The sequence below is a fragment of the Canis lupus genome, chromosome 27 (assembly GCF_048164855.1).
Source record: "Canis lupus baileyi chromosome 27, mCanLup2.hap1, whole genome shotgun sequence".
NCBI classification, from domain to species: Eukaryota; Metazoa; Chordata; class Mammalia; order Carnivora; family Canidae; genus Canis; species Canis lupus.
In genome coordinates this window covers 20,328,217-20,353,959 of record NC_132864.1, presented here as the reverse complement: position 1 = coordinate 20,353,959, position 25,743 = coordinate 20,328,217, and the positions used below count along the sequence as shown (strand labels likewise).

At 45.1% G+C, this 25,743-nt stretch overlaps 1 protein-coding gene across 3 annotated transcripts in view; it reads left to right on the top strand.

Moving 5' to 3' along the window:
* The window catches only part of NOS1 (nitric oxide synthase 1), a 180,049-nt gene that overhangs the window by 129,201 nt on the left and 25,105 nt on the right, over positions 1 to 25,743 (top strand). For 2 of the 3 annotated variants that reach the window (XM_072802686.1, XM_072802685.1), the window contains exons 9-20: positions 1,190 to 1,329; positions 3,041 to 3,215; positions 6,603 to 6,704; positions 8,159 to 8,353; positions 8,780 to 8,865; positions 11,426 to 11,570; positions 12,852 to 12,956; positions 13,518 to 13,576; positions 14,526 to 14,627; positions 16,737 to 16,853; positions 21,478 to 21,652; positions 25,472 to 25,610. In XM_072802686.1, coding sequence (XP_072658787.1) covers positions 1,190 to 1,329; positions 3,041 to 3,215; positions 6,603 to 6,704; positions 8,159 to 8,353; positions 8,780 to 8,865; positions 11,426 to 11,570; positions 12,852 to 12,956; positions 13,518 to 13,576; positions 14,526 to 14,627; positions 16,737 to 16,853; positions 21,478 to 21,652; positions 25,472 to 25,610 — 1,540 coding nt within the window. The remainder of the gene's footprint in view (positions 1 to 1,189; positions 1,330 to 3,040; positions 3,216 to 6,602; positions 6,705 to 8,158; positions 8,354 to 8,779; positions 8,866 to 11,425; positions 11,571 to 12,851; positions 12,957 to 13,517; positions 13,577 to 14,525; positions 14,628 to 16,736; positions 16,854 to 21,477; positions 21,653 to 25,471; positions 25,611 to 25,743) is intronic. The other variant, XM_072802687.1, reaches the window with a different exon arrangement.

Sequence of the window (25,743 nt, the reverse complement as noted above, 5' to 3'; positions counted from 1 at the left end):
TCAGCCAGACTCTCGGCTCCACTTGGCTGAGCGCTAACTGCATAGTTGGCTGACCTTGTCTTCATGGCCACCAGAACATAAACGCCACAGCCTCTTCCTCCCCTTCTGTCTCCAGAAACCTTGCTGACAGCACATGTTCTTCTAAGCCCGTGATTTCGTGCTTTTCCTCTTCCTACCGACACAGCAGAAAGAATCGCTCCAGACATAACCACATAACCATAGCTTTTGAAACCCTCTGCTCGCGCTGTCCAGGGTGGCAGCCTCTGGCCACATGTGGCTAGTGAGCGCCTGAAATGTGGGAAGTCCAAGTTGAGGTGCCTCGAGAGTATGAAACACACACCGGATCTCAAAGACTGAGAACAAAACAGAGTGGAAAATATCTCATTTAATAGTTTTCATCTTGATAATGTTAGGCTAATCTATTATATTTATTAAAAATTAATATACCTATTGAGTTAGTTAATATATTAAAATTTATGTTAAATATATTATGGTAATATTAATAATGTATTCAATAATTTACCATTATCACACTAATGATGATTAATACATTTAATTATGTAATATATTATACATTTGGTATATTTATTGGATAACTATATTACATATTTTAATGTTAAGTATATTATTAAAATATATTGCTATCAATACTGTAATATATGAAGTTAATTTTGATATGATAAATATTATGATTATGATGATTAGTAACTAATAATCAAATATTATTGAAATTAAAATATATTATTTAAAATGAATGTATTATTTAAATTATTTCTCCTGCTTTTTTGTTTGGGCTTTTTTTTTTTCCTTTTGAAATGTAGCTGCTAAAAAATTTTCAATTATTTATGTGGTTTGCTTTATATTTCGATTGGACAGCTGCTCTAACAGATGCATTTATGCACAAACTCTGATAATTCCGCCTTCATCAGATGTGGTAGGTTTTCTTTATATCTCAGGGTGCCTGATGCAAACAGTTCCAGAGCGAGTACCTAGCACATGCCAGACCCTGTGATCGAGGGTATTGTAGATACAACAGATTTGGCTCTTGCCTTCCGGGAGTTCCAGAGGAGGGTGCTGCTGGCTGGCTTGCATTGGGATCTCTGCCCCTCCCCCCCACTGCCATAGTGTCTGGAGGGTCTGGGGCACAGCAGCAGTGGCGGTGGCATGACCTGACCACTTCTGGTTGCAGATCTGCACACAGCAGGGCTGGAAACCCCCAAGAGGCCGCTTCGATGTCCTGCCACTCCTGCTCCAGGCCAACGGCAACGACCCCGAGCTCTTCCAGATTCCTCCAGAGCTGGTGTTGGAAGTACCCATTAGGCACCCCAAGTAAGAGGAACTGGCATGGGGTGGGTGGCATGGAGGGTTTCACCCAGTGCCCCACTCTGCCAGTCCCTAACCCTCTGGCTCTCTCTGTTGCCCAGACAGAAGCTGAAAGGGGGTCTTGGTTCCTTGGTCACAGTGGGCCTGGGCAGAGTGGGTCCTCCCAACCCCCTTCCCCACACCCCCCTGCCTCCCCACCAGCAACAAGCAGTAAGTCCTCCTTGACCAGCCCGGGGATGAACATTTCTTCTGAACCATAATCACCCTCCTTACCCCACTCCTACACAATCAACCACACCTGCCCTTTTTCTAGCCTTTTTTCCAGCTTTCCAGAAAAGCAGAAGCACCTCCTGTCTTGTGGTGGGCACTAATTTTAAATAGAACTGTTTAAAACTGTGTGACCTGATGTGAGTCAAGTCCAAAAAGAATTTGGAGCCAGGAGAGAACTGCAAGTCCTGGCCAGGAGCACGAGCAGAGGTCACACTTTGAGAGTGAAGGAGATTCACAGTGAGACATTGGCCTTGGAGGCTAAATGAGGCAGGGGACCATGTGGGGGGGGTGGTGGCACCAAAAAGCTCAACAATCCAGACCAATATTATTTTAACACAATATTTTTATCAAAATTAATTTTTATCTCAAAAAAGTTTATCAAAATTTAATTTAAAATTGTATGAAAATTTTAAATAAAGACAGGATCCAGTTCAGGGCTGAGGTTGAGGTGAAGCAAGCCAGGTAAGTCATACACGTGCAAGGTGGGACCTGTCTTTATTTAAAGTTTTGATGTTTTGTTCATTGTGGATTTTCTTTTGCATCACTTGATTTGTTTGGAAAACGTAGAGTTAATTTAGAACATAACATAAATAAAAAATAGTCCTGGGCTTGATTACTGGGTTTGTGGGGGCCCTCTTACATTTTGTACCCAAGGCTAGTGCCTGACTTACTTCACCCTCGTCCCAGGCCTGGAGAGGGAGCAAGTGTCCTGAGGCCCCTGACACTGCTCAGTATCTGGGAACTCACCCAGTCTCCCTAGTGAAACCTGGCCTACATTCATTAATGCATTCCTACAACATGGTTTATTATCCCTGCCCTGGGCCAGGCATTGTGCAAGCCTTTGTAGGTGATATGGTCTCTGCCCCTATGGTGTTTTTGGTCCCAAGAAGGAGGACTTACACATACTATTACTCAAATAAATAACCACTTAGTTCCCAAAAAGTGCCACAAAAGAAATGTTATGGTTCCCAGAGGGATAAAGCCACCTGACCCAAGCTAAACCGAGTATCAGGGAAGATTTCTCAGAGTAAGCAACATTTTAGCTAAGAATTAAAGTTTGCATAAGGGCTGGACAGACACAGAAAGAAGAGAGAAGGTCCCAGGAAGAAGAAAGTGCCATGCAAAGGCCCTGAGGTAGGAAGGAATTTGGCAAGACTCCCTTTCTGCTGGATTAACTTTCAGAGTGGGCTCAGGAGATAAATAGCAGCCCAGCGCAGTGGTTCCTGGGCTTGGATGTTCATCCCCATCACCTGGGAAACTTGTTTCAAATGCTTATCATCAGCCCCGGCTGTGATCCCACAGGTCTGAAGCGGAGCCCAGGAGAAAGATTCTGACGTCCCAGAAGGTTGCTGGCATTTCCACATCCCCAGACTCAGGCTGCTCCGCCCACATGTCTGCCTGAGAGGCTCCTGCCCCGTGGTGAGCTGGGCTGTGTCACTCTCCGCAGGTTTGAGTGGTTCAAGGATCTGGGCCTGAAGTGGTACGGCCTCCCCGCTGTGTCCAACATGCTGCTGGAGATCGGCGGCCTGGAGTTCAGCGCCTGTCCCTTCAGCGGCTGGTACATGGGCACAGAGATTGGCGTCCGCGACTACTGTGACAACTCTCGATACAACATCCTGGAGGTGAGGTCCCTCCCTGACCATCACCAGCAGGGCCAGCAGGAGGCAGAGGGGGTGGGGCCAACGGTCCTTCCCCCACAGCCGAGCTTTGGGTCATGGAAACTGGAAGAGGTTAGAACAGAACCTGCACCCTAGGTGGGGCCCCTGGCAAATCCCAGGGCTTCCACAGCAGGAACAGTGCATGTACTCTGGGCTAGGCACTGTTCCAAGCACTTTGTGTCTATTATGTGCTAATTTCATCCCCAGCACAACTTCCAGGTATGCTAATCCCCATTTCACAGATGTGGAAGCTGAGGCCTTTCAAAGGTTAAAGCGACAAGCTCAAGGTCACCCAGCTAGTGAGTGGCAGAGATGGGATGTGAACTCAGTCTGGCTTAATGGTCCAAGGTCCTAACCACCCAGCTACACTTGGCCTCTTATTAGGCCAGTTCGAAAATGATCCATAAAGGAGCACCTGGGTGGCTCAGTCGGTTAGGTATCTGCCTTCCGCTAGGGTCATGATCCCAGGACCTGGGATCCCAGAGTCCTTCATCCAGCTCCCTGCTCAGTGGGGAATCTGCTTCTCCCTCTCCCTCTGGCACACCCTCTGCTCGTGCTCTCTCTCTCTTTCTCAAATAAATAAATAAAACCTTAAAGAAAAAGAAAAGAAAATGACCCATGAACTCAAGACATTTCTTGCCTTTTTTCTGAAAAACAAAGGAGGAGGGTTGGCAGCAGTTGGCCAGCATATACATTTCTCTGCAGCGGGTCTGATTCCCTCCTTGACTGAGTCATCCTCCTCTACTAAACGCTGCTAGGGTGGAGTCTGGAGCTCAGACCTGGCAGATACATCAGGATAGCTGTGGTCTTGCCAGCGACTGTTATTCCTAACAACTGTCTGCTGTGGTGGGCTGTGTTTCAAAAGGAGGTGCTAAGAAACAGAGCAGTGGTGAGCTGGGCTGATGTCACACAGTAAATAAGGCAAGATTAGAACTGAGAGTTGAGCATTAGGTTTATGTTGTTAAAATCCATGGGTGTTCACATGGATGGGCCTTGAGACATTACGCTAAGTGAGATAAGTCGGAGAGAGAAAAAACAAATGATATGATATCACAGGTATATGGAATCTAAAAAAGCCAAACTCATAAAAAAAAAGAGAGGAAAATGCTGATTACCAGGGGCTGGTGGGTGGGGGAGTTAGGGAGATGTTTCAGGGTACAGACTTGCAGCAAAAAGATAAATAAGTTCTGGAAATCCAATGCATGGAAGAGTAATTATAGTCAACAATACTGAATTATAAACTTCAAAGTTGCTAAGAGACTAGATCTTAATTGTTCCACCACAGAAAAAGAAATAATAATTATGTGGCATGATACAGAGGTGTTAACTAACAGTGGTAATCATATTGCAATATATAAACGTGTCAAACAACATGTTAGATTTCTATACCTTAAACTCACACGATGTTATGCCAAGTAGGTCTCAAAGTTTTGGAAACAGAAGCCAGGGGTCCTCAGCCTTGCCACACGCTGGAATTACCTTGGGAACTTTTTTTTTTTAATTTTTTTTATTTATTTATGATAGTCATACAGAGAGAGAGAGAGAGAGAAGCAGAGACACAGGCAGAGGGAGAAGCAGGCTCCATGCACCGGGAGCCCGATGTGGGATTCGATCCCGGGTCTCCAGGATCGCGCCCTGGGCCAAAGGCAGGCGCTAAACCGCTGCGCCACCCAGGGATCCCCCTTGGGAACTTTATTATGCCCAAGTCCCACTCACCAGGATTTGGTTATAATTGCTCAGGGATAGAGCCTAGATACCAGCATTTTTCAAAGCTCCCCAAAAGAGTCTACCAGGCAGCCACTGATCTGTACGAACTTCCGGCAGGAAAGGAAAAGATGTTTCGGGCAATTTCTATAGATGTGGCTCAAGTCACATTTGGGGATTTTTTTTTTTTTTTAATAATACAGTCTTTTTTTTTTTTTTTCCTGCAAGTGCTTTCCATTCTTTTAACCAAAGTAGTGGTGTAGAAATAACAGTAGCAGCATAATGGCTAGACACACTTTCCTCTCTCATAAAATAACTCAAGTTTTATATGTATTCATGTAAAGCAGCAAATTTCTTTCTGTGTGTCACCGCCAACGGACCACAGCAGAACCTCACACCTCAGCCTCAAAGAATGAATTAATATGAGATCTGCTTTCATGATCTCTGCTTACATTTCGATTGCAGGGAGTCATTCCCGAGTAACTTAAATGAGACTCGCTCCCACGCCTGCCCTCCCAGTCTGACTGCTGTTATGTACAAATGTTGACAGCTGGGCTGGGAAGCAGTTTACCCAAACCTGAGAGATTGTCGCCTCATAGCCCCATAATGAGACCTGGGCTCCCACAAGTGACTAGAATTGACAGAGGAAAGAAAAGCAAGGCTCTAATTAATGAATTTGCTATTGGGTCTTCCCGACTCCTGACATCAGCCCCTGGTTCAGCTTGAGCTGTAACATGTCAGGAGTTGGGTTTTTTCCAGTAGTTTTGCCAATGGAGTTGGCTGGCTAGGGAGCAGCAGATCTTGAACATTATGCATCTGCCTGGGCTCTAGCTCCGAGGCCAAATGGCTCTACGGACCTTGCTGAGCCTAGTTTCCTTATCTCTCAAATAGGAGTCAGGCAGGTGTCCCCCCTGAGCTCAAAGCATCCATGATCTGAATCCCAAGTATGGCTACTCCAAGCATGGAGCAGAATCAGTGGAGAGCTTTCCCTTCCAAAAAGCAGATCATGTCACTCCCAGACCCACACTTCTGCTTAAAACCCTCTAAAGACCCTCTCCATGATATTTGGAATGAAATTTCCACTCCTTAGGCTCATCCCAGGTCCTGCATGATCCAATCCTGCCTCTCTCCCACCAACTCCCCTGGCTCACTACCCATGCCCCTCAAATACACTGACCTTCTTTCTGTATCTCAGATGGTGCAAGCCTCACCCCACCTCAAGGCTTTTGCACCTGCTGTTCTCTCTGCCTAGAACCTTCCCTCAGTAGACCTGCAGATATCTTGCTTCTTCCCATCATTTTGGTCTTACCTGCTGTGCCACTTCCACGGTCGGCCTTCCCTGACTATCCCGGCCCAACCCAGCCCCCATATCCCTCTTCATCTCATTTCCTTGTCTTATTTTCTCCCTGGGAATTAGCACTCATCATAATATTAACTGTCTCTCTCCCCCACTAGAAGGTAAGCTCAAAAACAAAGGGGCCATCCAAGTCTTTCTAGTTTCCTGCTACCAGTAGGTACTCAACAGAAAAATCTTTTGAGTGAATTCATCTATCTGGCTATGAATTGACTATTCATTGGTGACACTAGCTAGCCCTGTCTCTCCAAAGGTGGCCCAGCCTGTGAGTCTGTGTTTTGTTCTTTTTTCAGGAAGTGGCCAAGAAGATGAACTTGGACATGAGGAAGACATCCTCCCTGTGGAAGGACCAGGCACTGGTGGAAATTAACATTGCTGTCCTCTATAGCTTCCAGGTAGCATAGGGCACACATCCTGGCTGTCCAGTCTCCAGGGGAAACTAAAACTTTCCAGAGGCTTGAAGCAGAATGTCAAGACACCTGGCTGCCAGGGGTGTATCTGTCCGTCAGCAAGGTCTACTTCCCAAAATACATGCCTTAGTCTCCATTTTGGATCTTGGGTGGAGACCATTTGAAGAAGAGATGAATAGATAGGGATGAGGGGCAGTGTGATTTATTGTTTAAGATTTATTAGAATTGAATGGCAGGCATCCTCTGTGTCTTGTCACCTCTTCAGGTTTCAGACTATCACAAAACAGACACAAATACCCCTCTTCATTATCAGAAGCATATAGGCCCCTCAATGCGTGAGGTCAATGAGTGGTATTACGTAGAATGGCTGTAGAATTTATTATCTAAACCACAGTACTTTTGAGTGCAAAAGGACGATGCTGCTAATAATTATGCCAGGGTGACAGCCATAAGCTGGCATTATCCTGGGCAGAAGTCTATAGAAGACTATAGAATAGAGATCACTCTCTGTAATAGAAACCAACTCTGTATCCTCTGGGGGCTGAGAGTCTGGGAAGCTAGGCCCTCTTAGACATACATGGAAGGCACAGACAGTAGAATGAAAGCATCAGGTCATGGATGGACATGAACATGAACTGTGGGTGTAGGGAGAATGGACACACTGGGGAGTATCCCAGGGAAGATACAGGTCGAGATGGGGTGATAGGGAAGGAAGCCCCCTCTTCTCCCTCAACCGTGGAGGAGTGAGGTTTTCAGGAGTCGTTGAGAAGGATACAGTGTAGTTCAGTGGACTGGGAGGACCAGTGAGCCAGAGATGGGAGAGATGGGAGCGGGTGAGTGATTGAGGAAAGAAAATGCAGAAAGGGGTAAGGTTTTGTGGGCAAAGAGGGAAAGCACTGTCTAGACAAGGTGTGAATCCAGGGCAGCTGACCAGAATGGGCCCCAGGGGCTGGTTACCCAGATATGCAGTCCCGCACCTTTACTGTGATTTCTGGGTTTTAATTTTAATCAACTCATCCTCAGTACTTTTTTTTATTTTAAGAGGCTTTTGTATAAGCACCATAAATGGAGAGTCAGTATCAGTTGCCATAAATAGAAGGTGATTATAATATTAATTAATAAGCAAATAAACACAAGGAAAACAATGCAAAGTTGTTAAATTCTAGCTCAGCCCTGTCTGAGGTTCCTCTCTCATGAAAAAGCCAGTGGGGTGGCGGGGGGGAGAGGAAACTTGGCAAGAGAGGCATTAGAGATGTGTTAGTACCAAAAGGAGACTCTCCTGTGGGTATAATTGAGAGAGAAATGTGGAGAGCCACTTCACGTTGCCTAACATCACCTCCAGGACAATATTCTGGGAAACGCTGCTCTATGGGGAAGGGCATCCCAAAATACCCCAGCTGCCCTTTCTTCCTGACTCCTTGTCCCCTTTCTTTCTGCAGAGTGACAAAGTTACCATCGTTGACCACCACTCTGCCACCGAGTCCTTCATTAAGCACATGGAGAATGAATACCGCTGCCGAGGGGGCTGCCCTGCTGACTGGGTGTGGATTGTGCCCCCCATGTCTGGCAGCATCACCCCTGTCTTCCACCAGGAGATGCTCAACTACCGGCTTACCCCCTCCTTCGAATACCAGGTCCTGCCCCTCCCTGCCTCTTTTGTGCTAAGTTTTCAATATTTGGTATGCCTGTTTTGCTTCAAGCATGTCTGAATTCAGATTTGCTCTTTGGACATCTAAGTGCTCCACAGCCAACGTGGCTGATGGCTACCGTATTGGACAGTGTAGCTCTAGCTAAAAGACTAGTGGAGGCAAAGTGAATAGTCAGGGGTCCCCAGGGGAGTGTTTGAGTGGGAACAAGGGCTGAGTGGAAAGGTCTAGCAGGACAATGCAGGGAGACTGGACCAGCTACTCTGCGCAAGGACCCCATGCTCATCACCAGCAGTCCCTTCAAGAGCTGAGGGTTGGACATAGCTGGGAGCCACGAGCACCCAGAAAGTCTTGAGCATCCCCCAGGAGGAGCTGGATTCCCTCACTGTGGTGACCATGGTCCTCTCTTCCCAGCCGGAGCCTTGGAACACCCATGTCTGGAAAGGTACCAATGGGACCCCCACAAAGCGGCGAGCCATCGGTTTCAAGAAGCTGGCAGAGTAAGTCTCCTGAAGTGGGTGGGAGATAGGAATGCCTCCAAAATCAGTGAGCCCCAGTAAAGGAGGCTGCGCTGATGCTTGGCCCTCTGACCCCTTTTGTGATGTGATTTCTCCATCTTCTCTGAACCCCTCATGCCTTCTTTGCCTCAGGATCTGAGATGCAGATGTTGCTTCAACTTTTTTCCTTCCCAGTCTCACATTCCTCACCTCCCATGTCCTAAATTCTTGTCTTGGAGGCAATAGCATGTTGATAAACCAGCTCTCCTAAAAATAATAACTGCACTAGTAATTATAATAAGGATGATAGATTTATAACATTTGCCAATTTCCATGGTATAAATACTCCCCCTCTGGCCAATTTCAAGCTACTAACATGAAGTCACTGCACCCAGAGGTGGGAGGAGCTGGAACAAGCCAACTCGCGAGGGCTCTCACCAAAGGCTGAGCTCTAAACACCACTCATTCATTCTTTCCTTCCTTCCTTCATTTGTCCAACAAATGAATACTGAGGGCCTACTCTGTGCCAGGCACTGTGCTAGGCTCCAGCCATGCCTGATGAGCCAGATAAATGTTGTTCCTGTCAAAGCTCACAGCCATTCATTTCCCAAGAATCACACCAATACAGGAAACATTACAGGTGCCACTGAGGAATGATTCATGGTGCCATAAATAGAGTTAGCCGAGATTGGAAGGTCAGAGAGAGCTTCCTTCAGAAAATGACAATTGGGCTGAAGAATGAGATGAATAGACTTAACCGAGCAAAGGAGGGCAGGAAGGAGATGATGGGCCAGGCCACAGAAGAGTAATGATCCTAAAGAATGTGTGGCCAACCACGGGACCCGCTGACAAGTTAGGTGGGGCTGACAGAGATGATCTAATGGGGATAGCAGCCTTCTCCTAAAGAGACCCACTCAGCAGAGACCCCTGTTTGGAGTTAACCTTTTGGCAGAGGAGCTGGATACACAGTGAGCAACTCTTCCATCAGCACCCTCAGGTCCAGAATTCTCTGGGTACAATCCCATGATGTGCAACAGATGCCATCCATGCCATGAACCCCAGAAGAAAGGCACTGGTGGGTCCTGCAGGGACTGCAGACCTAGGTCCTGGCTCCAGTCACATGGCCCATGGCACCTCTGTCCCTCTATCTCCCACGCTTGTCTCTCTTTCCACCTAACCCCATCTTGCAGCCAAACACATCAGTGGCCATCCTTTCCCTAACAAGAGAATCATGGATATTCTCAGGGAGGGCAGGCTTTGGCTTTAGTTCAGTAGAGCTGTTTTTGGGAGAAGAGGGAGCAAGAAATCTAAAACATTAATTGCACTATTAAGTGTGGGGTAGAAACAATGGTGGTTAATTATAGATGCTTTTTTATGCTCCGATCATGCAAAGGGAATCCTCCAGACACCTTTTATTCTTTTCTGTTTCTCCCTCTTAGCTCGGAGTGCTCCTGCAGTGTGGGTGGTTTCCCTTATTCTAAAAAAATGAATTTCCCACCAGTAATCCCCAGGTGGGGCTAATTAGCAATTTGTCTACTCTAAGGTTCCTTGTTGGACCAGAGGTGCCAGCTCAGAAGGTGAGCCCAGGCATTCCTGAGCCTCTGCCTATCTGCCACCCCCACGCCCTCATTGGCAGGAGGGAAGGAACACTGGTTCTGAATCCTCCATTTAGCTAGAAAGAGCCTAGACTTAATAGTTAGACTCCCCAGGGATTCGGTGGTAGCAGTGTCTTTAAAATTCATTCCTTCCCTCTTTTGTTAGATATTTATTTAGTGCCTATTAGATATCAGGCTCTGTTGTGCAAGATCCTGTATATGAAGCCTGACTAAACTGGAGCAAGTCCTCCTTTTTGGATAAATAAGCCTCTAAAATCCCTTCTAATTCAATACCTGGTGATATATTATTTCTATCACACACACACATACACACATGCACATACAGACACACACTAGAATTAAGCTCCATGTCTATGTTCTTCAGCTCCTATAACTATGCCTGACGCATGATTTAGCACTCAACAAATGTTTGATGAATGAACAAATGAATGAATGAATGAATGAACTATCATCTTTGGGGGCCATGCTTGGCAAACCCAGGTTCTCAGACTAGGATTGGTCAGGCAAGCAACAAACTAACAAAACTAACAACCATGCTAGCTCATGACTAGTTGCTCTTTTTTTTTTTTAAGATTTTATTTATTTATTCATGAGAGAGAGGGAGAGAGAGGCAGAGACACAGGCAGAGGGAAAAACAGGCTCCATGCAGCAAGCCTGTCGTGGGACTCCATCCCGGGTCTCCAGGATCACACCCTGGGCCGATGGCAGCACTAAACCACTAAGCGACCTGGGCTGCCCTAACTAGTTTCTCTTGAGAGATTTAATAAAAGGGTTGATATGGTGCTAAACTTAGGCTTCTAGTGTCCCTGAAACCATCAGAGATCAAGAGAAGAGTAAGTTCTCTCCCATTACATTCCAAGGATCATGATCCTTGCCACAAAGCCCCAGCCTAGCATCTTCCCTCTTTTCTACATTTCCCATTTTCTTCTCCATCCTCTTCTCCCCAGAGCCGTCAAGTTCTCGGCCAAGCTCATGGGGCAAGCAATGGCCAAGAGGGTCAAGGCGACCATCCTTTATGCCACTGAGACGGGCAAGTCACAGGCCTATGCTAAAACCTTGTGTGAGATCTTCAAACATGCTTTTGATGCCAAGGTGGGTAGTGGGCAGTGTCAGTTCCCTGGTTCCATGTGGTAAATACATAGTTGGGAAGGGGAGTGAAGGAAGTTAACAGAGAAAAAGAACCTTTGAGAATGGATGCACAAGCACATCGCAAGGTGCCCATCAGCATGTACAAGCATATTCGTATAAATTTCAGGGGACTTTGATGCCCCTCTTCCCGTGACCTTCCAGGAGTCCAGGAATCACAAAATTAAACCCCATCTCAAAGCAAAATCTTAGAGGGTTGATGAGAAAATATTCTGGGGTCAGTTTGGGAAGCTCTGCATTAAACCCATTTCAATGATATCACAGAGCCTTCAATTTGCAAGTCTGCACAGTTGACCCTTGTGCAACATGGGGGCCAGGGGTGCTGAACATCTGCATGTATCTCTTGACTCCCAAAAACTGAACTACAGATAGCCTATTGTTGACCAGCCTTACATGAACAGTTGATTGACACGTATTTTGTATGTTGTATGTATTATATACTGTATTCTTATAGTAAAGTAAGCTACAGAAAGGAAAATGTTATTAACAAAACCAGAAGGAAGAGAAACTGCATTGACAATACTGTATTGTCCTTATTGGAAAAGAACCACATATAAGTGGACCCACGCAGTTCGAACCCATGTTGTTCAAGGTCAATTGTATTCTAATTTCCAAATGAGAAGGGGATAGAATATAAACGTATTTGTTCATGGCTCACTTATTTTCAAGGAGCCTCTCAGGAGACTGGGCTTCCCTAGAACCTACTTGGAGAAATGTTGCTCAAGAGATGCTAAGATATAGGGCAATATCTTCCCTACGGCAGGGATCTCAGAATTATTTCACCCAGGTCCCATGCTGCTGGAGGGAGGATTAGCAAGGAAGCTGAGCAGACTTGGGCAGATCCAGCTGGGCCATTCTCAGCCTATATGTGGTCAAGAAGATTCCACAACCAGTTGATTATAAGCCCAAGGATCTCCATCAAGATCTGTCTCTATTAGCAGCTAACCCCTTCCACCACTGCCCCAGGTTCTTTATGGTCCTTCAGGCCACTGTGACCACAGAAAGGTCCCACACTGCCAAAAATTTTAGGTCTACCAACTTGAGCCCATTGAAATAGTGACACTCAGAACTTTTAGTTCTCCTTCCAAAGGCAACAGCTCAAGATGACTTATCTTGTTCCCTTGTCTCTCTTCTCCTTCCCCCATCACTTTTTGTTCTCTCTTATCTCTTCTCTTGCCACCTTCTCCCTTCCTCTCCCCCACCATTCCTTCACCCTTGCCCTCCTAGGTGATGTCCATGGAAGAATATGACATTGTACACCTGGAGCATGAAACTCTGGTCCTGGTGGTTACCAGCACTTTTGGCAATGGAGACCCACCTGAGAATGGGGAGGTAAGATGAGCTTTCACCTATTCTAGCATGTTCTCCATTGGGGAGGTGGGGGGGAGCAGTTATACCTGCCCGTCAGTAGCAAATCCTCCCAGAGCCTCAAAAGCCTGTGACTTTGATTTGGATCCAAGTTCCACAGAGATTGGACACTTCCCAGACCTCAATCTCTCAGTGTCCACTGACTAGCCAATTCCAGGTGAAAATGCTGTTGCCTGAGTGAGCTGTTGCTTTGGATTGGATGCTCCAATCAGGACCTTGGCATCCCCTGCTCCAGCTGAGAGAAGTGGGGACAATCTCTTTACAAAGAGAAAGCCACAATGAGGGTTTTTGAGCTGGGGGTAAAAGGTTCACACCTGTAGCCCCTTCATCAGCTGGCCCTTCCAAATGCACCTGCAGCTGGAGTACAGCTGCCCAGCCTGAACCCCAGACCATCTCTAGTATCCTGGCCCCTGGAGCCATTAGGCTCCTCTTGTGCCAGCCAGGACCCCAGACTCTCAATGCCCAACCCTATTCCGCGTTTCGAAATCCGTGCTTCACGTTTCAATCCTCTATTTTGGCTTCCAGAAATTCGGCTGTGCTTTGATGGAAATGAGGCATCCCAACTCTGTGCATGAGGAAAGGAAGTAAGTGAATGACCCTCCAGGGTCACATTACACACTCTGGAAGCAGCTGAAGATTATCTTTTGGCATCTGGGTTTCACATTTGAGTGCTGGCGGGTTTTTGTGACCTGAAGTCCATTTGTGAGCAGTTTTAGCTGGTGGGTGTCTGGGGTCCACTGGGGCTGATATTTTGACTTCTCGGGTGACTGCACTGCCCCAAGTCCCAGTTTCTTTTTCCATCAAATAGGGCTTGTTATACCTGCCTTAACTTCTTAACTTGTAAGAATCAAAGGAGAAAATAGATGTAAGCATCTTGTGAAAGCTTAGGAGCCCCGTGTAAACACCAGTTCTTACTATTTTTCCTCTTTGGAAACCTAGCTTCAAAATTAATGAAAATGAGCTTCTTTCCCCACAACTGTTCCATCAGATGCTCTCGGTGGAGTTGCCGGCTAATGTAGAGGTTGAGTTCAGAAGATAAGATACCTCATAAGGCAAAAAAAAAAAAAAAAAAAAAAAAAATGCCTGTAGCCAAAAGATGTTCATAGTGAAATTGCATTCCAATGTGGTGTTGGGTTTGAAAGATATTTTGTAAGGTGACAAACACCTGTAATCCTGAGTACCCTTGCAAAGCCCAAAGTCCTGCATAAAGTAGAGAACATATGGCGTGTGCAAGCTGAGCTATCTTTCGGTGAGACCAACACAGTGTCCCCTCCAGCATGGAGCAGAGCAAATGCCATAGCTGACTGCTACTTAGAGGCCATAGTCTGCAGAAAACCTCTCCTGGTTTTCTCATAGCCAAGCACCTGTTGGCGAGTTCACATACATTCCACATCCAAGGGATAGCTGTGTCCCTCCTGCTCAGCCACCTTTGTCCCCACTCTCCCTGTCCCTCTCCTTCCTAGGTGATCACCACAGGCTCCCCCTCACCCCTCCTTCAGGGAGAGAGAGGGCACCATCCTTTCTCCCCTCTAGGTACCCGGAACCCTTGCGTTTCTTTCCCCGTAAAGGGCCTCCCCTCCCCCAAGGTGACACAGAAGTCCATGGTCTGGCTGCAGTTCGTGACAGCCAGCAGAGGTAGAGTGTGTGTGCGTGTGTGCATGTGTGTGTGTGCGTATGTGCATGTGCATGTGTGTGTGTGCCCATCTGTGTGTGCACACGTTGGTGCACATGTATGCACCATGTTTGTGTATGCGTGTGGGCATGTGTGTGCACATGTGCATGCATGCCCAGTGCCAAAGCATCCAAGGACACATGTGGGTCTCAAGGAGACCTGAGTTCTAACCCAGGCTGTGCCACTCACTCACTAAGTAACCTTGAGCAAGGCATTTGACCTCTCTGGGTCTCAGTCTTTCTCATCTGCCAAATGGGGAGAAATCGTCTCCGCCCTAACTACCTCTGGGAGTTGTTGAGAGGATCAAAGGATAAAAACAAAGAGGAAAGCGTTTGGAAAAACCTCAAACCTCATACAAATACATGTGCTATTATTTTTAACCCACAAGCATCAACCATCCCTCCCACACTAACAACACAGCCACCCCCTGATATGTTGCATGACTTATTTGCAGAAATGACTCAATGTGAGACTATTTTAGGGCAGAAAATACACTTACATATATTTAGAACTTTCCTGACGCTGGAACAAAAACTTTGAAGAACGTCCAGCTTACAAGCCCTGCTGCCAGAATGCGCAATGTCTTTTTTTGTCTTTTGCACTCAGATTTGTCTGTTGAGACGTTTTGTTTTGGTTTGGGTGTTGGTCTTTTGTTTTGGGAGGAGTCGTTTTGTTGTGTTTTTTGGTCTTTTATTGTGTTTTTATGTTTTGTTTTTGCCTCGTCTAAGAACAAAACTTCCCACTTTGGGAGGAGAACAGGGAAACTGGATTTTTTTTTTTTTTTTGAAGTCTCAAGTCTCCTGAGCCTCTCGTACTGAGGTTTGAGTCCCAGTGACATCTTCCTTCTGCTTCAAAATAGTTTAATAAGAAGTTGAATCTCTTTTCATGCCATGTCTCAGTGCTGAACATTTTCCACGTTTACTTGAAACGGGAAAAGTGACAGATCCTTGAAGTGTACAAGAACCGTAACTTACTAGAAAGAGAATGTTGAATGGGAGCTGTCCAGCATAATCCAATAAAACTTTCTAGGATGGTGTAAATGTTCTATATCTGTGCCATCCAATACGGCAGCCACGCCACATGTGGCTCCTGAGCACTTGCTAGTGAGGAACAGATTTTTAACTGTATTTATTTCAAATCAATTTGACTTTGTTTTTTTAAGGTTTTATTTATTTATTCATGAGAGACACACAGAGAGAGGCAGAAACATAGGCAGACCGAGCACAGGGAGTCCAATGCGGGACTCTATCAGGATCCCGGGATCCCACCCTGAGCCAAAGGCAGGTGCTTAACCACTGAACCACGGAGGCATCCCTAACTTTATGTTTAGATAGACACACATGGCTACCGGGGCACCTGGGTGACTCAGACGGTTAAGTGTCTGCCTTTGGCTCAGGTCATGATCCCAGGGTCCTGGGGTCGAGCCCCGCATCAGGCTTCCTGTTCAGCAGGTTTCTGCTTCTCCCTCTCCCTCTGTGATCTCTCTCGCTCTCTCACTGTCTTTCAAATAAATGGATAAAACCTTAAAAAAAAAAAAAGACGCACATAGCTACTACATAGTGGACAGCACAGGTTAGTTCCTGGCTACTCAAAGTGAGTTCTGGGGACCACCAGCATTGGCATCCCTTGAGTGCTCATTAGAAATGCAGAAACTCAGGTCCTACCTGGATCTGCTGAATCAGAACCTGCACTTTAACAGCATCCCAGGATGATTCTTGTGCTTGTTAAAATTTGGGAAGCAAGGAAGCTTGGTCTCATAGTTAGGGGATGGTCTATTCTATTTGTGACTTTTTGCCAATTAAATCATCTTGACCGTTTCGTTCTCAAGATTCCTGAGTCGAGTGTGGTCAGGAACCTTTTAAATACACGTAGTGTCATGTGCCGATGGCTAGCTATCGTCGTGATGGATGAGGGTAAGTTGATCCATTCTGGAAGCATCCATAGAAGCATTATGGTCTCAACATGTAAGAGAAGGTCCTAGAAACAGGGCTTGTCATGTGAAGGTCCATTGGGACATTGACCCCAGAGGGAGTTCCAAGCCAGAACTCACAGGCTGTCTTCTGTTTTGGCAGGAGCTACAAAGTCCGGTTCAATAGTGTTTCCTCATATTCTGATTCTCATAAGTCATCGGGTGATGGGCCAGACCTCAGAGACAACTTTGAGAGTGCTGGACCCCTGGCAAATGTGAGGTGAGCAGGGGCCGTGGGCATCAGGGAAGATATCTTGGGGAACTGGATTCAGTTGCAAAGTGGGCTCTTTGTTTGGGGGGAGGGTCTCCCTTCTACTCCCATCCATCTCTTGAATAACCAGCTGCACGCTGGTTGTCTGGGGACTGTACCCGCCCTGGTAAAGCATGCTACCTGGGCTCTCCTGTGACCTCTTCCTGTACATACTCTCAGAGCTCCATTGCCCAATCTCAACCCATCATCAGCACATCATTTGTGCTGAAGGATGTTCTTCCCTAGAAATTTCTCACTGAACTGCCCTTCCTAGTGATACATTTTACACCAAACTTTTGGGGACACCCTGCCATGCCTCAGTCACTCTCAACCCTGGATACACATCAAAATTGTTTGGAGATGTTTGTAGTATACCAATAACCAAGCCCTATTTCCAGAGATTCCTGTGTAACTGGTCTAGAATTGGGCCCAAGCTTTGCTTTTTAGTTTCTTTATTACCCCAAGTGCCTCTAATGTGCAGTCAGAGTCAAAAAATATTGGCCCAACCCCCTACTTATCAGAGTACAGTGGTCACTTACCAAGAGATCACTTTAGGTAGATGGACAGATATTTTGTATTTCAACAATTGTGAATTAAGTTCAATGAGCATTTAGGAAGAAAGGAAACTAGATGTCAGGTCCTTGGTTTTGCCAATGTCCATAAACACAGCTAATCTAAGCCAAGTATCGGGCCTGGCCACAAATCTTCCTGACCTTTGCCAACCGAACCTTCTCATACCTGCTCAGGGCAATGCTTGCTAGATGATACACATCACAGGGGTCCTGGATATTGAGGTATTATGTCCAGCAGGGCACTTTTTTAATAGACTTTATTTTTTTAAAGCATTTTTAGGTTCCCTGCAAAACTGAGAGGAAGATATAGAGATTTCCCATATTACTCCCTTCCCAGCCCCCAACAAAAACAGCCTCCTCCAGCACCACCATCTCCACCCAGGATGGTACATTTGTACAGTTGATGGACCTACACTGACACATCATTATCACACAAACTACATAATTTATATTAGGGTTCATTCTTGGTGTAATTCATTCTGTGACGTTTGACATCAGGGCATTGTTTTAGCTTGACATTGAACATCAGTTTTGTACATTGACAGTCAGACCCATTTTTTCCTTATGAAATCTATCATGGCTTAGAGCAGGCATTGGCAGGCTGCAGCCTGCAGGTGCAACACAGCCTGACCACTGTGTGCTCTTACATAGCCCGTGAGCTGGGAATGGTTTTTACAATAGAGCATTTGTAATTCACCTGATGAAAGAAAACATTACTGCTGAACTCCAATTAAGCAAAACTCTACCCCCCCCCCCAAAAAAAGGGACTTCTATCTTCATAAGTAGGCACAGTACTAAAACATTATCCTCAATAACTATAATAATAATAATCTTTAAAAACTGTTTTTGTTAATAAAAATGCACAGGCATTTGTTTTCCATCTCTTATGTAAGTATCTACAGAATAGCTTCGATTTTGCTTCTTGTCCTAGAAACCTAAAAGTATTTACTCTCTGGCCCCATGTTTAAGAAGTTTACGTTATTCTGTATGTTAACAAATTGAACACCAATAAAAAATAAATTTATTAAAATAAATATAAATAAAATAATAAAAATAAATAAATTTTTTAAAAAAGAAAATATCTCAATGACTTTCAAGCATCATTTATTATTATTCGTGCAGCACAATTTCCTTTAATTGTTGATTACCAATGTATTTTCTGCATTAATAAAATGCAATTTTAATAAAAAACAAAAAAAGAAGAAGTTTGCCAGTTCCTGGTTTGGAGACTTAAAATGGGAAGTTTGCAATCATAAGGTAAAGATAGGGACACCTCGATGGCTCAGCAGTTGAGCATCTGCCTTTGGCACAGGGCATGATCACAGGCTGAGATCCCAGGACTCAGTCCCACATCAGGCTCCTTGCATGGAGCCTGCTTCTCCCTCTGCCTGTGTCTCTGCCTCTTTCTCTCTTTGTCTCTCATGAATAAATAAATAAAATATTTAAAAAATATTTAAAAATAAGGGAAAGTTGTTGGTGGAAATGGGAGTCTAGGAAATAACTGGACTTCAGGTCTTCAGGTGTACCAGGAAACATATTAATGAATGAATCACCTGAGCCATCTGGTAGTGAACACAACTGAGTTTGATAAGCTAATGAGTACAAATTTAAAGCAAGTTAAACAGCAGTAATAAGGAAATAATAGTATCAGTGGAAGTCATGAATGGCAGATGCCATGAACATAAGTATTGCATATTTGAGGAACAACATCATAACTACAGTCATGACTGGTGCTAGGAATTTTCAGTCTCTGTGAGGCTGAGGCTAAGGGGCATGGCTTGGGGCAGAAATGCTCCTTCTGGGTCCCTTCCAAACAGTCCACTCCTGGTTACTAGCTGTCCTACCTGTCACACTACCATCCTTGAAGGAGAATGTGAGGAATCCAGCTCTAGGAAGATGACAGGTGAAGGAGTGATGGGAGGAAAACACTGCCTAATCCCACGTACTTTCCTTGGAAAGGCTCTACAAGCTCAGGGAAAGAAGGGCAGGAAAAGAGAAGAGGCTCAGTGAGGGAGCATGCATGTAATTTTCAGAGGACTGGATATTAACCTATGCTAATTCTCACTGGATCTGGGAGACACCTGGACCCATCTCCAGCGCATTCTCCAACGACAGAGAGAATGGGAATCCCTTCCTAGCTTCCCCTCCTCCTTCCCTACATCCCCCATCTCAATCTTTGGCCAACTTGACCCCTTCATCCTAAACAAAGAGATTCAAAGGCCGAGCCAGAGCCAGCCTGGAATAGCTGACACAGCTCCACTCCTGGGCTTGTCTGAGATGACGGTCTACGGCAGAAAACTCCAACCCAGGAAAGAAGTGGGGTGGGGTGTTCTTGTCCCACTTGTCAACCTGTCCCTCTGGTCCCCTTGAGGTCGAGATACGCAGCTAGGACCAAGCCCTGGAAGTGTGACATAAAGGGTCTGTAGGACAGTCAATTAGCAAGAGTGGCCGTCTGAGACACAGCCCTTCTCTTCTCGTACTCCAGTCAAGGCAGCCCATCTTAACAGAGAGGAAACTCTCATTAACTTGACCCCCTGCTGATTCAAACAGCCACCTTTTCTTGGTGGCACCTAGGCAAAGAGTGTTTGTGAAGCAAATTAATTTCATAGACATCACAAGGGGTGGAGTCAGCATATTTATAAATCTTTCATCCCCTTTTAGAATAACCTGTTTGCACACCAATATTTGATGTGGGGTTTTTTTAAGATTTTTGCTTTAATCCCAGTTGGTTAACATACAGTGAACATTTGATGTGTTAATGACGAGTCCTTCTGATCCCCTCATTAATACAGGTCCCTGAAGACCTCTGTATTGTGATTTTTTGTTATCTTTGTACTTAAAACTCATCTGGTTGTGTCCCTTATAGAATTCAAGCCTTCCCCAAAAAGTAGACTAATTTCTCCAGCTTAAAAAGGGACACATGAAAAGCAGCCAACGGTTCTGGGTCATTGGTATCCCTATCTAACTCATCCTCCTTGGGACCATTGGGAATTCTCGCCCAAGGATGGTCACACCTAACAGAGACCAGAAGGAAAGGAGGACAGGCCCCAAGGGCTCCCAGATTTTATTTTATTTTTTTTTAAGATTTTATTTATTCATGAGACAGAGAGAGAGAGAGGCAGAGACACAGGCAGAGGGAAAAGCAGACTCCATGCAGGGAGCCCATGCGGGACTCGATCCCGGATCCTGGAATCACACCCTGAGCCGAAGGCAGACGCTCAACCGTTGAGCCACCCAGGCATCCCAGGGCTCCCGGATTTTAAAACAGCCTTCGCTGGGTGGGCTTGGGGCTGTCTGACCACCATGGGCTAAACACCGTCCTCATAGAGATACCAGATGTCTTGGTCTGCTCTGGCCGCCATAACAAAATACCAGAGTGGGTGACTTCAACAACAGGTATTTATTTCCTTGCACTTCTAGAGGCTATAAGTCCAACATGAAGGTGCCAGTAGGATTGGTTTCTGGTGAAGCCCCTCTTCCTGGCTTATAGATGGCCACCTTCTTGCCCTGCCCTCACATGGCCTCTCCTCTCTGCAGGGTCAGAGTGAGAGAGTGCTATTGGTGTCTCTTCTAAGGACACCAGGCCTGGGGCGCCTAGCTGGCTCAGGCAGTTAAGCATCTGCTTTTAGCCCAGGTCATGATCCCAGGGTCCTGGGATCAAGTCTCATGTCAGGCTCCCCACTCAGCAGGGAGTCTGCTTCTCCCTCTCCCTCTGCTACTCCCCCTGCTCATGCTCTCTCTCTCTCTCTCATAAATAAATAAATAAATAAATAAATAAATAAATAAATAAATAAATAAATAATTTTTTTAAAAAGACACCAGTCCTATTAGACTAGGGCCCAACCTTAGGAATCATTTACCACCTTAAAGGCCCCATCTCGAAATATGGTCGCATTGGGAGTGAGGATTTCAACATATGAATTTGACAGCATGGGAGGGGAAGGGCATAGAGTCCATAATACCAGACTCCCCCTCATGCTCCACAGTCCTCTAGCACAGACCTTTTGTTGTCTCCTTGACAGGTTCTCTGTGTTTGGCCTTGGCTCCCGGGCTTACCCTCACTTTTGCGCCTTTGGACATGCTGTGGACACCCTCCTGGAGGAGCTGGGAGGAGAGAGAATCCTGAAGATGAGGGAAGGGGATGAGCTCTGTGGACAGGAAGAGGCTTTCAGGACTTGGGCCAAGAAGGTCTTCAAGGTAACCACCTGCCCAGATCTCAGAGACCCAGGGGGAGAAGTCATGCTCCAAAGACAGAGTACCCATTCCATTAGAAATAGAAGAAACTTGGGAGAACCCCTGGTATTTCCCCCGTGTGTCCAGCCAGGATATACCTTTAAACAACTCAGATGAGTTTGGGTGGTCTTAAAACAAACATTCTCCATCCAGAATCTAACCTCCTGCATTATGCATAGGGACTTGGTCTATTAAAAAAAATTATAGTCTTGGGACTTCAGAGCTGGGAGGAATTAATTGATCCCTCACTCACATCAAGTTGGTTAGCCAAACCAAAGGGCCATGCCTCACCCTAGAACTCAGATCTCTGATTTGTCTACTTTGACAAGCTTCTCCCTCCTGTGCTAGATCTCTGTTAACCAATACAGGGGCCACTAGTCCCATGTGCTATTTAAATGTAAATGTAAATGAATGCACATTTAATAGGATGAATGGATAAGTGAATATGTTATGTCTAGACAATGGAATATTACTCAGCCATGAAAAGGATGAAACAATGACACCAGCTACACCATGAATCAGCCTCACAAACATGAAGAACGAAAGAAGCCCGGCACAAAAGGTCTATGTTTCCATCTATAGGAAATGTCCAGAATAGGCAAATCCATACAGAGATTAGATTCGTGGTTGCCAGGGGTCTGGAGAAGTGGAAAATGGGAATGATTGCTAATGGATACAGGGTTACTTCTGGGGGAATGAGAATGTTCCAGAACTGGATAGCAGTGGTGGTTGCACAACTTTGTAAATACACTAAAAACCATGGAACTATACATTTTCAAATGATGAATTATATATTACATGGAAAATTTCTAGGGCACCTGGCTATTTCAATAGGTTAAGCCTCTGCCTTCCCCTCAGGTCATGATCCCAGAGTCCCAAGATTGAGCCCCACATTGGGCTCCCTGCTCAGCTTCTCCCTCTGCCCCTCACCCCACCCATGCTCTCTCTCTCTCTCTCTCAAATTAATAAAAATCTTTTAAAAAATAAAAGAAAATTTTCTGTGCATACATACATAGAAATAAGTAATATTAATTATTATTAAGATTAATAATTATTATGATTAGTAGTTAATGTCAATAATTTATATATTTTTTTAAAGATTTTATTTATGTATTCATGAGAATACACAGAGAGGAGAGAGAGAGGCAGAGACACAGGCAGAGGGAGAAGCAGGCTCCATGCAGGGAGCCTGACGTGGGACTCAATCCTGGGTCTCCAGGATCACACCCTGGGCTGAAGGCGGCGCTAAACTGCTGAGCCACCCGGGCTGCCCAAGATCAATAATTTATATTACATAAAATTACTAAATATGTATTTAATATGCCACAAATAATATTAAAAATTTTAATAATTATATTTTTAATTCTATTTAATACCCATATTAATTAGATCCTATTTAAAAATCCCATTCCTTGGCTGTGAATTTCATGTACTCAGTAGCCACAAGTAGCTAGTGGTCACCACAGAAAACAGCACAGAATATTCCTATCATAGAAAATACTAATAATGACTTTCTATCTGTATGTGGGATATGATTCGATTAGCCATCCTAGGAGAAGCAAAAAGCCATGAGTGCTGATCCCTTACCTTTCCCTGCTTCTTCCTCCATGCCAGAATGCATTCTCTTCAGCAGCCATAGGAGAAAGAGCACTTTACAACCTCCTATCACTCAGTTGGCACTTTCCATCCCTCATGCAAATGCAGATAAGGAAAAAAAAGGGGAAACTGAGGCCCTTGAGCTATACAGATATCTGTGGGGGAAGGCTGTGTCCACAAACCTGTTTCTGCATTTCTTCCTAGACAAGGTAAAATTGAGATGACTTGGCTTTTGTTATCTTGAGATCACTGTGGTTCTTGACTTCCATCAGCCAATTTAATTGAGTACCCCAGAAACAGGGCCTGTTACAAGCCACCATGCCCTTCAGCTATCACCAGCCCCCATTCTCCTACCAAACTCCCAGTCTTGGCAACCACTAATCTACTTTCTGTCTCTGTAAATTCATCTATTCTGGATATTTTGTATGAATGAAATCATAGTATGTGGTCTTTTGAAACTGGCTCATTTCACTTAGCATCTTGTTTTCAAGGTCATCCACATTATAGTATATATCAGCACTTCATTGCTTTTTATGGCCAAATAATATTCCACTGTATGTATATATCATATTTTGTTTAACCATCCATCAGTTGATGGACATTTAGATTGTTTGAAAATCAACATAAGGCCAAAGAAATGGTTAAAGCTACCCTTAAAAACCTCTTGAATTGAGGCACCTAGGTGGGTCAGTCAGTTAAGCATCCCACCCTTGGTTTTGGTTCAGGTCATGATCTTAGGGTTGTAGGATCGAGCCCCACATCAGGCTCCGTGCTCAGCACAGAGTCTGCTTGAGATTCTCTCACTCCTTCTCCCTCTGCCCCTCCCCCCTTGTTCGTGTGCTCATTCTCTCTCTTGCTCTCTCTCTCTCAAATAAATAAATAATTTTTAAAACTCTTGAATTATCCATGGCTTTTATCCCAAAACTTGAATTCCAAATAATAATTCTTTGGACTATTAAAGTCAGAGAACTTATGCACTTGCAAAAGAAAAACATAAGAAAATTTCATAGGTGTTCAAACATTCAGTATGTTCTGCTTTTAAGGTAATTGGGTTGTAGAAGGGGAGGTGGGTAGGAGGATAGGGTAACTAGGTGACTAAGGAGGGCACACAATGAGATGAGCACTGGGTGTTATACTATATGTTGGCAAATTGAATTTATTAAAAAAAATTTTATTTTTTTTTAAATAAAAAAAGTTTTTAAGTAATTGAATCTTTAGAGGAAGATAAGTTCTAAGGTGTTTCTTTTCTTTTTTAAGATTTTAATTTTTTAAAAGATTTTATTTATTAATGAGAGACAGAGAGAGAGAGGCAGAAACACAGACAGAGGGCAAAGCAGGCTCCATGCAGGGAGCCCAACGCAGGACTCGATCTGGGGTCTCCAGGATCACGCCCTGGGCTGAAGGCGGTGCTAAACCGCTGAGCCAACCAGGGCTGCCCAAGATTTTAATTTTTAAAACTTTTTATTTATTTCTTTGAGGGAGAGGGAGAGAGAAAAAGAGCATGAGCAGGAGGGAAGGGTAGGGGGAGAGAAAGAAGCCAACTCCCCAGTGAGCAGGGAGCCTGATGTGGGAATTGATCCCAGGATCCTGAAATTACAACCTGACCTGAAGACAGACGCTTAACCAACTGAGCCACCCAGGTTCCCCTAAGGTATTTATTTTCTTGTTTAATATTAGGCCTCTACAAATACTGGTTTTAGGAATAAATGACATAAAAGTTACATATTAAATAGAGGTTAAATCCTAAAGTCGTTAATTAGTAAATATGATATGTCCAGCACATCAAAGGCATTCAAAAAGCATAGGATGGATTAGTGGATAGACTGATGGATGAGAGGCAGGTAGGTAATGGGATAGATAGATGGGTGGATGAGTAGGCGAGTGGATATAAGTATGGAAGGAAAGAAAGAAGGAAGGATGGGTAGATGGGGAGAAGAAAGGATGGATGAACAGATGGAAGGAGGGATGAAGGAAGAAGGGAAGGAAAGAAGGAGGAAGAAAGGAAGAAGAGTTGGAGGGAAGGAAGAAGGCTAGGAGGGCAGGTAGGTGGAGGGTTGGAGGGATGAATGGACAGATGGGTGGATGAATGGATGGATGGAGGAATATATGCCATGACTTGAAGCTGTTGGTGGAAAGTCCCTCTTGACTGAAAGAGGTCACCCACTGAAAGCCCTGCGTGTGCCACAGGCAGCCTGTGATGTGTTCTGCGTGGGAGATGATGTCAACATTGAAAAGGCCAACAACTCCCTCATCAGCAATGACCGCAGCTGGAAGAGAAACAAGTTCCGTCTCACCTATGTGGCCGAAGCTCCAGAACTTACACAGGGTACCTCTCACCACCTTCCTGGGGAGGCATGCAGGATAGTGAAGGGGGTGGAGCTGGGAGGGGAAGGAAAGACAGGAGCCCTCACCTCCCTGACAGGTACTGAGAGAAGGTGGGTTTCATTGCTTATGTCTCC